Here is a 15,663-nt window from a genome sequence, read left to right on the forward strand (position 1 = left end):
CTTATTTCCTTGTCTGTACACACCTTGTCCACCAGAGCATTCTTGTCTCTTTCCTCCCACATGTTCTGTATTAGACCTGTTAAACACCTTTACTATTATTTATGTCCGTTATTTGCTTATTGCTTTACATATCTTATGTGTTCCTCACTATTTGCTGCTGCAGATTTTGGTGGCACTTGTAAATAAACAATAATAAATCATATACAACTTTTTTAAATTATAAATGACAAAGTAAGATGTACAGTGTGGTTTCTGTTTTTTATTTAAATTTTTATTTTTGGAAATATATTGAAATAAAACAATATACACATGAGATGAAAACAGGAAAATTATGTGTGTATGCATTACATGGTAAAAGGCATTAATATTTAAGCAGTTGTCACTAAAGTGTGATTTGGAAGCACATGTACAATTAGGCGATCCGGTTGCATGTTTCCTGAAACCCTATATCAAGCTGAAATAGTGCTAAGACTTTGTTACAACCCCATGCAATGTAATAGTATGTGGACACAAACTGCACTTTTGTATACGTATCTATCTTTTATGTCTGAAGTGCAAGTGTGATTTTCAAATTTTTCATTTACTTTAAAAAAATATTTAAATTTCGGAACATTTTTCCAGTATAAATAAAGCACATCCTACAAAGCACTATACAGCAATACTAGTTAATTTAAAGCTGATTATTTAAATTTTACAAGATTAGACAAGGTAAACATTTTTTGTAAAAAAAAAAACAAAATTGCCAGAATCTTTTCCTGGCATGGTTTGCTGAGTAGTAAATCCTGCTTTAACAAGCATACAAAGTTTAGTCCACTAACTTTACAAGGATTCTTTTTATTGAGATGTTGAATAAGACAGTAAAAATGTAAATAAAAAAAATAATAACATAAAAAAACAAATAAAAAATAAACAATTTTGTAAAATGTATCTGTTAATGCTGAAATGTTTTTTTTCTTTTTAAAGGTAATTGTAAACTGCAAAAATACAGTATGCAGGCAAAAAAATAATTTGTTTGTGCAAATGTACCTAATTGTCTGCCTTTCAAATACCAAGGGGAGCTCACATAGTACCCTTCAAACTGGATTTTGAAATTGTCCACACGAGACTGATGTACATTTTGCACATAGTATATGTGGATCCAGTGTGAAGTGCAAAATGGTATTTAAAAGTAAAAATGGCACTTCATGCTACTTTGGGACCATCTCATTTCTATAACTTTCAATTTTTTTCACAAATATTTGTATTAATTTAATTATTTATCATTAGATGGATGGGATATTGGTTATACTTTTTAATGTATCACTTTTATGTCTTTGTTTGTTTAAAAACATTTTATAATATATTCCACATAAAGATCTTTTCTACAGTATACATAGGGGTCAATTTACTAAAGCTTCTAAAACAGAGAATTGGTGATGTTGCCATAACAACAAATCACATGCTATTCTCTAAAATGCAATAGAAATGATAGACAGCATCTGATTGGTTTCTATGAGCAACATCATCAATTCTCTGTTCTAGGAGCTTTAGTACAATTGCCCCATAGTATGGAGACACAAAAAAAAAATGTTAAAATATATCCTGAGATCTGGTTTCTACCATATTTGAGGATATGGAAAAAATGTGTATTTTCATGGGAAGAAAAATGCAATAAAGCCATTACTAAACGGATGTTTTTTTTATGTGGTACATAACTAAACTGCAGTGAGTAAGAAACAACCTGATCCGTCCAGAGATTTTCCTCAGAAGATGCAAAATCTGGAGCCCACCCAAGCAAACAGTAATTATCATTGAGACTGCATGTGCTTACCCATAAAAATAGGTGCATTATGTACAAAATAATCATTCCTGCTGAGTGCCAGAAATAAACCGAAATAGAATAACAGGTACAATTACTGTATATACAAGAAAAAAAACAGTTTAATGTATTTCTTGCAAAATTACTCATTCCACCTGGGAACCATTCTCCTCTCTTATTTTCCAATAAGTTGCAATAAGCTAAATTAAATAACTAACGTTAAATCAGTGTATGTGTTTTAACATCAATTATTCAAATCAACTCAACCCAAGTTAATTTAACTGAAAATAAGTGAAATTAGTGCAGCTGGGAGTACAGTATTTCCTGAGGTGCTATGTAAGTGCTGGTTACAGTAAGTCTTTCAGTCTGTGTCATTTGAATGGATTTACCAATCTGAAATACCTCAGCTTTTTAATTAAAGTATATTAGGTAGTTGTTTTTCAAGTGAAATGAAAAACTATTAAAAAGTTGCTAGTTGAACAACTTCATATGTCACATTTTGGGACACCAAGTGGTATATTTACTAAAGTGCAGGCTTACATATGTGGTGCTGTTGCCCACAGCAACCAACCAGATTCTTCTTATCATTTATCTAGCGCCTTCTAGAAAATAATAGCTAGAAACTGATAATTTGCTACAGGCAACACCTCCTCTTTTGTAAACCCGCACTTTAGTAAATATAGTATACCTCTAGGTGATTTCTCTTAAAACAGACAGGTCATTTGTTAATGCAAGTTCTTTGTATTGCAACAAGGTCATGCTGCTTATTTTTCTAGTTCTCCTGCAGCCATGGAAGAGTAGATCAGACACCTGAATCCCTCCCACTTCTGCACAGAAATGAGCCGTCCAGGGTTTGATGATGTGATTTGCAGCAAACTTCATCATCGTGGCTCCACCCCTTGCAGCATAATTCTGTGAATTGCAGCATTGAATATTGATACGACTCATGATACCATGCCCCATAAGGCTCCCCACCTCCCTTATGATCTCACAGACTATAGAAAAGTCAGTGTGAACAGGTTAAGGCAGAAACAAGGGTTGCTCCCCCCTATTCCTCAAGTTGCTGTCTGTGTGATATCACGTGCGCAGGGGGTAGTTGGCGTTTGAAAATGGGAATGTGTGCCAGACAAGGTAATCTATGTGCAGAGATTAACAACAGTGCAAGTATGCGGGTACGGAGTACCCTTAAGAATTCGGCAGCAGGTACCACCTGCCACACACTTTGCCATTACCACAATTATAATGTGCCACAAAGCAACAAGACCATGGTGCTTGGCAGCATGACGGCTCCTCCCACTTTGTCAGGGATACTGGGAGTGCGACAGTGGCTGTATTTTCCTGTTATAATGGAGGCATTACTGTATATTGTTATTAAATTGGGGCATTATATGTTTCTGTTATACTGGAGGTATCACTATATATTTCTATTATACTGGAGGTATCACTATATATTTTTATTATATTGGAGGCATTACTATATATTTTTAGCCTTACCTACATAGAAAAAAAAAGGGGCTGTCGTGTGACCACGCCGCTAGTGTCATGTAGCCACTCCTTATAGCATACACACACACACACACACACACACACACACACACACACACACACACACACACACACACACACACACACTTCCATGCAATATGGAGATAAGTCTTGACTGATGCTGTAGTTAATACTATTCGGCTATTCAGTTACTGGGGCTTATGCCACAATTCTGTGACTTGGTATGCTTAAGTACTTTCCTACGATAGACTCATGATATTAATGTGATGTATGTTATTTTTTTTTTATGCATTTGCACCTGAAGCATATTAAGTATTGGCTTGAATAGACTTTGCAATCTTCCTAAGAGTATCCTAGAGTTCTGAGACCCAACGTGTGTATTACACTTATTCCCTGTCTGGATATTTGACAGGTGGCATCTTAATTGTACGGTATGTGGCAGTTTAGCACTTCGGGGCTGACACAGAGTGAGTAGTATGCCTAGTGTGTCTTGTGTGTTTTCGCTCTTCACATGCTCTGAAGGTGAATATATAGAAGTGTTCCTGTGCAGATCCGCATTCATTGGAAATGTATCAAACCTTGCCACCAGGGGGCAGGGCATTTACAAGTACACACTGATGATGGTCACTTGTAGCAGCGGGTGCAGCATACATATGCATCATATTTGTTTGGGCATAAACTATTATTGGGTCACTTTTCAGTTTATGACGATTTTGCTACAAACCCTGCATCAGTCCTGTACGTGGTCCACACCTTTGGGAATTTATTTGCCTCCCTTGTTTTTGTACAGTTTTGCAGTGTCTTGTGATTAATCTTTTGTTATGTATATATGTATACAATGCTTTTCAGTACATTTGGGGTTATCAGTGCCTGAAGTCGCTGTGGATCACACACAGGAGTTTTTCTTTTACTGTACTGATTATTGACCTGAGAGCTTTAATGTACTTTGTACTGTATACATTGTGTTCCCTAAATATGGTTTGATTTTATCATAACTGTCTTTTATTTTCTTGGGACAGATTGATTTAGCCTTAGCCAGTGAAAAGCTTTAGACTCTGGACATAGTGCTAGAGGAATTCAGGGATCTATTTACGAAGCAGGAAAAAGAGTGGAGAAGTGAGCCAGTGGAGAGAGTGGAGAAGTGAGCCAGTGGAGAAGTTGCCCATGGCGACCAATCGGCATTGAAGTAACATTTATAATTTGCATGCTATACAATTGTACGGAGCAGCTGATTGGTTTCCATGGGAAACTTCTCCACAGCCTCACTTCTCCACTCTTTTCACTGCTTCATGAATAGACCCCTTAGACTCTGGGCAAAGCGCTAGAGGTATTCAGGGGTCTATTCACGAAGCAGTAAAAAGAGTGGAGAAGTGAGCCAGTGGAGAAGTTGCCCATGGCTACCAATCAGCATTGAAGTAACATTTATAATTTGCATGCTATACAACTGTACGGAGCAGCTGATTGGTTTCCATGGGAAACTTCTCCACAGCCTCACTTCTCCACTCTTTTCACTGCTTCATGAATAGACCCCAGAGACTCTGGGCAAAGCGCTAGAGGTATTCAGGGGTCTATTCATGAAGCAGTGAAAAGTGTGCAGAAATGAACCAGTGGAGAAGTTGCTTATGGAAACCAATCAGCTGCTACGTATAATTTTATATAATGCATTTTATAAATGTTACCTCAACACTGATTGGCTGTGGGCTACTTCTGCACTGACTCACCTCTCCACTCTTTTCACTGCTTTGTGAATAGACCCCTTAATTACTGCCCACGATAAGACCACTACTAGCCCAGAGGATGCACTAAATGTGGATTTTTCCTTGCTGTCTCTGGAGTGATGAGGAGAAATCCATGTTAAGTGCACCCCCAGGTCTAGTAGCAATCTTACTATGGGCAGTAATTGAACAACTCTGGAGCTAAAGCTGAGCTTTAAAGCCTGCGGCTAATTGAATCACAGCCCCCTTATGTTCAATAAACCGTTATTCTTGTTTATTATGTATTTGTATTTTAGCTTATATGGGGGAGGGATGTATAAAACCTTCTAAAGAGCATAACTGAAGGTGTAGCCCATGGCAACCAATCAAATTCAAGCTATCATTTATCTAGTACATTCTACAAAATGATAGCTAGAATCTGATTGGTTGCTATGATACACCTCCCCCATGTTTTTTTTTATTTTATAGAAGAATTACACTTTATTATTTTTTCGATTTTCCTTGACAAAACTTAAGGTAATTGACTTTTATAAGGCTCTACAACTAACACGTTTCTTAAAAAACGTTGTATACTGGTTAATGTTATTAGCAGCACTTCTACATAAAGCAACTTTTATTTTAGGTTTATGGTTCTTTAATAAAAACAAATACTGATATTGGCAAATAATGTACAACATGTATTTCCGCAAGCAAAAATGATGGTATTCCCGGGCATGACATATATTTATATCTATTGGAGGTTATTGCTAAAATCCTGATGGCAATGAAGACAATTACTGTATGGCCATTCAACAAAAGTCCATGAAAATGTTCAGAATTTCTCATCTGTGTCTTCTATGCTTTTACCGCGGTGGCCGAAAGCTGCAGATGCAGTCACATCGCTCGTGGTGCTCCAGCTGGATGTCTATGATAGCCATATTCCTGGATTTATTCTTATTCTTACTATATCCAACTTCAGGCGTGACCTTCAGCACCTGCAAAATGCAATAAAAAATACCATGAAGATCACATATTATATAGGTTTTCCCTTTTAAATAACCCCTGTTCTAAATTCCTCTACTTCCCAATAATCCGATTTTAGGGGTCTATTTGTGAAGCAGTGAAAACTGTGGAGAAGTGAGCCAGTGGAGAATTTGCCCATGGCAACCAATCAGCATTGAAGTAACATTTATAATTTGCATACTATACAACTGTACGGAGCAGCTGATTGGTTGCCATGGGCAACTTCTCCACAGGCTCACTTCTCCATGCTTTTCACTGCTTCATGAATAGACCCCTTAATGTGGGTCCCTACCCTGGTGCTTCCACCAATTGCTCTACTTAGCGTGATCATTAGCAGGATTACTTGTAATATAGCTTAGGAGAAGAAGATCGTCTGGTTTGTATCATAGACCGGGTACACACCTGCACGATTTGTCAAATTGGAATGACAAATGGCGCATTTTGGGGGTAATTCTGAGTTGATTGCAGCAGGAACTTTGTTAGCAGTTGGGCAAAACCATGTGCACTGCAGGGGAGGCAGATATAACATGTGCAGAGAGAGTTAGATTTGGGTGGGTTATTTTGTTTCTGTGCAGGGTAATACTGGTTGCTTTATTTTTACACTGCAATTTAGATTGCAGATTGAACACACCACACCCAAATCTAACTCTCTCTGCACATGTTACATCTGCCTCTCCCTGCAGTCCACATGGTTTTGCCCAACTGCTAACAAAGTTCCTGCTGTGATCAACTCAGAATTACCCCCATAGGTGGTCATTCCGAGTTGTTCGCTCGTTGCCGATTTTCGCTATGCTGCGATTTGTTGCTAAATGCGCAGCGCGCATGCGCTAAGTTATTTAACACAAAACTTAGTAGATTTGCTGTTGTTCGTGCGGCGCTTTTTAGTCGCACTGCTGATTGGTGAATGATTGACAGGAAAGGGGCGTTTTTGCGTGGCAACTGAGCGTTTTCCGGGAGTGTGCTAAAAAACGCAGGCGTGTCAGGGAAAAACGCGGGAGTGTCTGGAGAAACGGGGGAGTGGCTGGCCGAACGCAGGGCGTGTTTGTGACGTCAAACCAGGAACTAAACGGACTGAGCTGATCGCAATCTAGGAGTAGGTCTGGAGCTACTCAGAAACTGCAAGAAAATATTTAGTAGCAGTTCTGCTAATCTTTCGTTCGCTATTCTGCTAAGCTAAGATACACTCCCAGAGGGCGTCGGCCTAGCATTTGCAATGCTGCTAAAAGCAGCTAGCGAGCGAACAACTCGGAATGACCACCATTGTGTAGTGTGTACACATAATTGTGCGCTCCTGCAGGTCGCATTCAATATCTTCTGGCTGGCCATGCTGCACGATCAATAAGACTAAGGGGGACATTTACTAAGCAGTGATAAGAGCGGAGAAGTGAGCCAGTGGAGAAGTTGCCATTGGCAACCAATCAGCACTGAAGTAACATCTATAATTTGCATACTATAAAATGATACAGAGCTGCTGATTGGTTGTTGGGGAAATATCTCCACTGGCTCACTTCTCTGCTCTTATCACTGCTTAGTAAATGTACCCCTATATCGTGTGCGCCTTGTTGTGCAGTTTAATGAGATATCATACCGTTGTTCATTAAATTGCACAGTGTGTACAGGGAATCTGGGATGGTCCAGGATGAAGGGAAATCGTTGTGACCATCGGCAAGAGTATTACGTGGCATGATCCCAATGCGAAAACCCCTGGAGGGTTGTTGAAAAGGGAACAAACTCTTTCAAACTGCAACACATTATTCCTTTATACCAGGGACGTGCAATGAGGTAAATGGCTCAGGAGACACTGGTTAGTACTAGAGCAAGATTTACACACAATATATATGCCAAAGGGGGTCATGTGGACATTATACACAGGTGCAGCAGTATATACATGTGGAAATTATACACAGGTGCAGCAGTATATACATGTGGGCATTATACACAGGTGCAGCAGTATATACATGTGGGCATTATACACAGGTGCAACAGTATATACATGTGGGCATTATACACAGGTGCAGCAGTATGTACAGGTGGACATTATACACAGGTGCATCAGTATATACCAGAGCTGGCCAAACCAGTCCTCGAGATCTACCAACAGTTCACATTTTCCAGATCACCTAGATAGTGCTCATGTGTAGTCATTACTAATTAAGATGTGCTGCATTCATTCCTAACTGACAATTCCACAGATCTCCAGGAGGCCTGGAAAACATGAACTGTTGGTAGATCTCGAGGACCGGTTTGGCCAGCCCTGGTATATACCATACTTGCCTCCCTGACCCTCTCCATGAGGGAGAAAATGCTCTGTTCCTGGACTTTCCTGGTAATGTATGATTGCCATAACTTGTGGTGAGCTAGTTAATTGATAAGAAAGGTGTTTCACCACAGGTGATGGCAATCATACATTACCAGGAAAGTCCAGGAACAGAGCATTTTTCCCTCATGGAGAGGGTCAGGTTGGCAAGTATGATGCTGAACCATCCATGGTTTGCATCCCTCAATGGCCACCCCAGGTCATGCCGGGGCCAATACAAAAAAAAATGGATGGGGCTTAGAGGTTAGCCGGGGGCGGGGCTTAACTAAGTGAGGACAAAAAAAAATATATATAAAAATATTTGGATCCACTAATACTGCTTTCACATCGCAAACCCAGGTCGGACCTGGCTTCTGAACTTGGGTCTGACTCGGGTCCGAGCAGTCTCAGACCCTTTGCAGTTTCAACCCGGGTTATTCCCAGCATACTTGCCTACCTGACCCTCTCCATGAGGGAGAAAATGCTCTGTCCCTGGACTTTCCTGGTAATGTATGAAAGGTGTTTCACCACAAGTGATGGCAATCATACATTACCAGGAAAGTCCAGGAACAGAGCATCTTCTCTCTCATGGAGAGGGTCAGGTAGGCAAGTATGGTATATACATGTGGGAATTATACACAGGTGCATCAGTATATACATGGGGGCATTATACACAGGTGCAGCAGTATATACATGTGGGCATTATACACAGGGTGAGCAGTATATATACTGTCCATGTTGACATTCTGGTGTTGTCGACATTTAGAATAATTACATGCCAGAAATACAGTAGAGCTGGGTATACACTTAATGATGTGTACCCAGCACAACATCTCGGGGGATGGGCCAAAGCGGGTGTGGGGGGGCGGGATCGGCAAGTGCATACACATTTGCTGATGCTGTTAGCGATAGAGCGACAGCGGCAGCCATGCATTCAGCAGTATGGCCCCAGCTAGTGATGGCGTCACTCGGTCCTAATGAAGGGCCGACGGAGGATGTAGCTGACAACGTGGGGGAGCGCACATCTTCAGCGACATAGCGGGTACACTTTTGAATTGCTAGTTCATGATTTTTTATAAGCATCACTACAAAGTATACAATACTAAATATATATATATATATATATATATATATATAAAATCTAAATATCTCCTATATAATAGCCCAGATCTGTGACTTTGTGACTCATTTGCTAACGCTGGGCGGAGTCACAACACTGGGCGGAGTTAGTCAAATGAGTCACAGATCTGGGCAAATCTATAAGAGACTAGGACCAGAAGCAGATGGTATGGGCATGGCACAGGCAGGGGTGCATACCTACCAGCTTTCTTCAGGCAGGAGGGACACACATGCGGCAAAAAGGGGGCGTGACCAACGAAAGGGGGCGTGGCTTCACCGGAGGGCCTCCATTTTCGTCAGTGAGGGGGCATGCCCAGCGCTCTGTGAGCTGCTGGCATGCCCCCAGGGGTGGATTATGAGTCCGGGGGGCCCAGGGCACTTGAGACAGGGGGCCCCTATCTCATTGCTGTGCCTGCTGTGGGTTTGGGGGTGTGGCCTAATCGCGTCCGCGTGGCCACGCCCCCTTATGCAAATTCCGGAGATTTTTTTTTCCATGGGATTTTGGCCCCTCAGCTAGGGGTAAATCCAGAGGGGGTGGTCGCTCCCCCCTACACACCCGCACAGGCAGAAGAAAGCAGGGAGGCAGCAACACCACAGACCTGCCAACACGCAGCAGCGTGTGCTGGCTGTAGCTCAATGCTGCTGCTGTTACTGGCAGGACGGGGGAGCTTCAGAGCTGGGACAAAGCTACTCCAGCCAGGGAGGCCCCTAAAACTGTGGGGCCTACGGTACGTACCCCCTGGCCCTCCCCCCTTAATCCGGCTCTGCTGCCGGAACCCCCGCTTAATCTGTACCCCCTGATGCCCCCTCTCCTCCTGTCTCCACTAAATAGACGCTGTGCGCATCTATTCACCGCTGTTCTGAGTTCAGGAGCTTCCCAACTGACCCCCCTGCACCGCGGGCCACTGCGGGCCACGGGTGGGACAGCGGGACAGACCCCAAAAAATGGGACTGTCCCGCGAAAATCGGGACAGTGGGGAGGTATGGGGTTGTGTGAGGGGGTATGCCGTACAGACAGACGGGCACCGGCTCACTGTGTGCTTGACCCCCCACATCAGCAAACTCAGCAGGGGCTCTCTGGCGCGGAGGAGCGTCACTTTCTGGCACACTCCACGCTTCTTAGCTGCAGTTTTGTGGGGCACCTGCCACTGTGCAGGTTCCATAGTGCCTCTGTTATCTCCAGCCCCGGCAACCCCACCGCTAGCTGCAGCGCTGACACCCGCAGTGAGGTGCGCCCAGCTTCTTCACACACTTTAGCCGGCGGGTAGCTCTGCAGAAGTCCGCGCTGATTGCAGGCTCCGACCCCCTCCTCCCTCCAGCCGCAGCGTCTCCTGGGAGCTAACCAGTCACTCCCAGTCTCCCCTTTATAAAGTGCCCGGCAGCCGCGAGGCCCGCGCCGCGTGCATGCTACGACGCCCTCATCTCTCCAGCCGCAGCGTCTCCTGGGGGCTAACCAGTCACTCCCAGTCTCCCCTTACCACAGTGCCTGGCAGCTGCGAGGTCCGCGCCGCGTGCTTGCTATATGACCCCCTCCTCCCTCCAGCCGCAGCATCTCCCGGGGACTAACCAGTCACTCCCAGTCTCCCCTTACCACAGTGCCTGGCAGCTGTGTGAGGTCTGCGGTGTGTGACTGAGGAGGGGGGGAGGGATGCGGACGGGCAGAGGAAGCAGGACTCCAGCCTGAGAGAGTCAGCCATGCCAAGTCTCCACCAGCAGCAGATCCCAACAGGTTGGAGTGGAACAGCAGCAGCCAGCAGCAGTGACTCCGGTAAGACACATCTGTCTCTCACCACTGTTCTGTCCCTAATACCAATCTCTCCCGTGCCCTGTGTTCTGTCATGTCCCTGTCACCCCTGGCCTTGCCCTGTCACCCTTATCCTGGCCCTTATCCTGGCCATTTCACCCTTATCCTGGCCCTGTCACCCTTATGCTGGCCCTGTTACCCCTATCCTGGCCCTGTCACCCCTGTGCTTGCCCTGTCAACCCTATAATGGCCCTGTCACCCCTGTCCTGGTCCTGCCGCCCCTACCCTGGCCATGTCACCCCTATCCTGTCCCTGTCATTTCTGTCCTGGCCCCTTTGCCCCTGTCCTGGCCCCATCACCCCTGTACTGGCCCCGTCACCCCTGTCCTGGCCCCGTCACCCCTGTCCTGGCCCCATCACCCCTGTCCTGGCCCCGTCACCCCTGTTCTGACCCTGTCACCCTTGTCCTGGCCCTGTCACCCCTGTCCTGGCCCTGTTACTGCATACCCTCCAACTACCTTTTTGGCAGGCACAGTCCCCGCAGCGCCTCCAGACCCCTCCCCAATGCACCACACCTCCGCACCTTCCCCTCCACCACATGCGGCACCCCACCCCTCCCCCATACGCAGTGCCTCCAGACCCCCTACACCACCCACGGCTCCCACTCCCCCGCCACTCCACCACCCACAGCACCTCCAGGCCCCGTCCACCATCCACCCCCCATATATGTCTCCCCCCACACCTGCCCCCCCTCCACCCACAGCATCTGCAGACACCCCCCTCAATCCGTGGTTCCCCCCCACTCCTCCCCCACCCCTCCACCACCTGCAGCGCTTCGAGACCCCCTTCCCCATCTGCCACCCCCGCCCCTTCCCATCCCACAGCACCTCTGGAACCCTTCACCCATCCGCAACATCCCCGCACCTGCCCCTCTCCCACCTATGGCACCCCTGCCCCTCCCCCACCTGCAGTGCCTCTGGACCCCTCCCCCATCCGCAGCCCCCACTCCTCTGCCCCTCCCCCATCCGTAGCACCTCCCGACCCTTCCCCATCCGGGCCCCCCCACGCATCCGCCCCCTCCTCCACTCGCAGCATCTACAGACACCCTCCCCCATCCGCAATCCCCCCCGCACCCGCTACATTCTGTACATCATGCCCTGCAGGTGCTGTTAACGCCGTCGCAAGGGGCTGACCCTCCTTCACCAACGCACGCTCTTTCATTGTGCAATATTTAACCACTAACAAAGGAATGCAGGTAATACTCCATATAATACTAATATTGAACCCGAGAAAGGCATGCAAGGGTTAAGGGGGCGTAGCCCCTTGCGACGGTGTGAAGAGCGCCCGTAGGGCGCGATGAAGTACCTAGTATATATATATATATATAGTCCATACCAACAGCTCGGCACTCCGCGATCCCCGTGGGGGTTCTGCTCTGGTGCCCTCCTAGGGGTGAAGTGACCCCAATACAAATCAGAGGGTACTGGCGCCACTCAGAGTCTTGCACAATGTAGGTGAAAAAAGCCAAAAAAAAAAGACACTGCAACTGAGTTTGCAGTGTCCTGAGGAAGGGGGTTTGTCCCCCGAAACATCGATAATGAATGCACTTGGCTTTTTTCACCTACATTGTGCAAGACTCTGAGTGCCGCCAGTACCCTCTGTTTTATATATATATATATATATATATATATATATATATTTAACCTTAAATTAATGTAATGTGATTTTAAGAACAGTTTTAAGTTCAGTTTTCCATTACACGGTATAATGTGTACTTTAACAGATTTTTTTCATGCATATGTTGCAAATAAAACATAATTTTGCTTCGGCTCTTCCAAAGAGATAACTAAATAATCTGGGCTTTGATGTTTAATTACACACATCTTGTACAGATGAAGATAATTAACATTTGATGACTTAATTATTAATTAAGTCAGGAAAACGTCAGCTGTGGTGTCTCCTGCCATTATGACGATCAGATAATTAATGACATAAAAAAAGATATAATATGAATTTGCACACAGGTGTTGTTAAAAGCAATAGGATTGCAATTTGTTTAATTCAAACATGACTGAATTATCTCTGTAGGCATGGACTAGGGTCAAACTGCTACTTAAACTATAGCAGTTTTCTTTACTCTCGTCTGCCCAGTCAGCAAAAAGACACTGATATAGTTCCAGAGGAAATTGGAATATTCCTCAATCAGGGGCGGACTGGGCCAGAGGTACACAAGGGGAAATCCTTAATGGGCCCCAACTGCCTGATAGTCCCACCCCTTCCTACAGGGGTCAGTAACAGTGGAGCAGGATCACGGGTGAACTAGGATGTTTGTTTTTGTGTATTTTTATGGAAAATACTCTGAGATTAGATCTTCTGACAATCAAAATGAATGGCCCTTACAAACCCCTATCCCATCCTTTATAAAGAGGTCTTGTTCATCGCATGTCCACACCGCTTAAGCTTGGGCCCTTACCACTGCATTCCCTGGTGTATGTTATAAACAGTCTGACATTACCAGTCTGTCCTGTGGATAATGTTTCAGTTCTCAGATTTGCTATGTGTTTGCCTACCCACACAAAGTAGCCTAAACATGGATTTGCAAGAGTTGGGTGATCTGAAATAATCTGTGCTGCTTCTGACAGTCTAAAGCTCTGGCTGTGTGTATTCAAATCATTGCTTGTATATCTATGGATCCCCAGTTAGTAGAATTATTATCTTTTATTTGTATGGCACCACCAAGTGGTGTGGCACTATACAGGGAAAGTTACAAAAAGGTACACAATAAATATAATACAAAAGGTTAAGTACAAGAAAAGAACTGAGAAATTAAGACAAGTAAGTGATTGACAGTAATTAATAGTAGCACTCAATGACCCAGTGCCCTGGGAAGGATGGGGAAAAAGGTTTAGAGCCATTCATGGTGTGTTGTGGTGCACCAAAGACATGTATAGTTCAGAGTGTGAATCAAGAAAGTGAAGGGCCCTGCTTGTGAGTGTTTTCAGTCTGGGGAACGGAGGGTATAAGTGAGAGGTAAACTAGGAAGAGATAGGGAGGGAAGATAAAAGACGTGAGTTTAAGTATGGGGAGAGCTTGTAGCCTAGAATGAACAGGTGAGTTTTCAAATTGTCGCAATGTATAGTAGCAGCCCTCTGATGAAGTCAATCTGATGAAACGCATAAATGATCTGCATCCCAAGTAACAACTTTGGCCTTGTTTTAAATTCACTCATTGGTATGGGATTAGCAAATATGAGAAGGACCCCCCCAAGTTGTTTTGTAAATTATACTTGATATTATTTCTCCTGTCATTGTAGTTGCCTGATCTTTATCTTATTTCATCGATTCGATTTCTGACTTCTTACTTTAAACTCAGCCTTCGTTACTTTTGATTGCCCAGTATATTTGTTGTTGTTGTTGTGTTATCATGATTCCTGATAACTAAGACCATAAATAAGTGGCGGGAAGCAAGGAAGTGAGCTCCAAATGATCCACAGTTGGATCGCACAACATCAAAGCGGAAATGCAGGGACATCCAGTAGGGGCGCTACTTCCGAGATTGTGACTTCCTGCTTGTTCGTCATAAATACTGTACAATGCTTTAGATTGGAAAGGCATCCGTACTTGAGAAAGGGAAAATACCCAAAACATGTCATGTAGAGGTCCCTCTCCACCGTCAAGAAGAAAGGCCGAAGGTCCCAGCTGACATCAGCATTGAGGTCACTGACGATTACGGATGAACAGATATTTCAAACGGGACTTGTTCCATCATTATTAAGACCGGCACAGTGACTATATATATATATCTCTCAGGATGCTGGGGCATCCTGAAATGGGAATTTGAGAGTAAAGCAGCAACACATCAGCCATGATCAGTGGCATCACTGGGATGGTGTACGACTTTTTGGGTGCATGCCCGATTCTTGCCACGCTGGGGGTTACCCAGTGTTTGAGCTGGCACAGTGTGAATGAAGCACGCATGCCCGTGTCATCCACCCCCACTGCTTTGTGATACTACCTGAGTGGAAGACACCAGAGCAGCTCTGTTATTTTGGTGTCACCCGGAGTAGTCCAGGTGACACCCCCCCTTCCCCACCATTGTGACACCACTGGCCACAATTCTTAAAATGTATAATTTATTCTCATGTTAACATTTTGCTCCAAGGGCGAGATTCAAATGTTATCGCCCCCGATCTCCCGTCTAAAGTGACGGGAGATCACAGGGGGCAATAAACAAATGTCCCCCATTTTCACGCTGATCGCGCCCATAGCAGTCGGGTTTAGCCGCGTAAATCAGCTAAACCCGACTGAACTAAACCCGAAAAGTCTCGTTTGGGCGCCCAAATGGGTCACTTTTGCGTATTTCAACTCGCCACCCCCAGAGGTAGCGAGCTAAAATGCTGATGTCACGCCTGTTGGCAGCAACATTTAGATAGCTGCCAGCGGGCGTGATGATGGGCAGGAGGAGCGGCAACATTTGAATCTCAC

At 44.6% G+C, this 15,663-nt stretch overlaps 1 protein-coding gene across 2 annotated transcripts in view; it reads right to left on the reverse strand.

Annotated features, from left to right (window-relative positions):
• Positions 1–249: 249 nt before the first annotated feature.
• Positions 250–15,663, reverse strand: part of PDGFD (platelet derived growth factor D) — a 451,533-nt gene continuing 436,119 nt past the window's right edge. For both annotated transcript variants that reach the window (XM_063951547.1, XM_063951548.1), the window contains exon 7: positions 250–5,993. In XM_063951547.1, coding sequence (XP_063807617.1) covers positions 5,862–5,993 — 132 coding nt within the window. In that variant the 3' untranslated portion in view covers positions 250–5,861. The remainder of the gene's footprint in view (positions 5,994–15,663) is intronic.

The sequence above is a fragment of the Pseudophryne corroboree genome, chromosome 2 (assembly GCF_028390025.1).
Source record: "Pseudophryne corroboree isolate aPseCor3 chromosome 2, aPseCor3.hap2, whole genome shotgun sequence".
In the NCBI taxonomy this organism is placed as follows: domain Eukaryota; kingdom Metazoa; phylum Chordata; class Amphibia; order Anura; family Myobatrachidae; genus Pseudophryne; species Pseudophryne corroboree.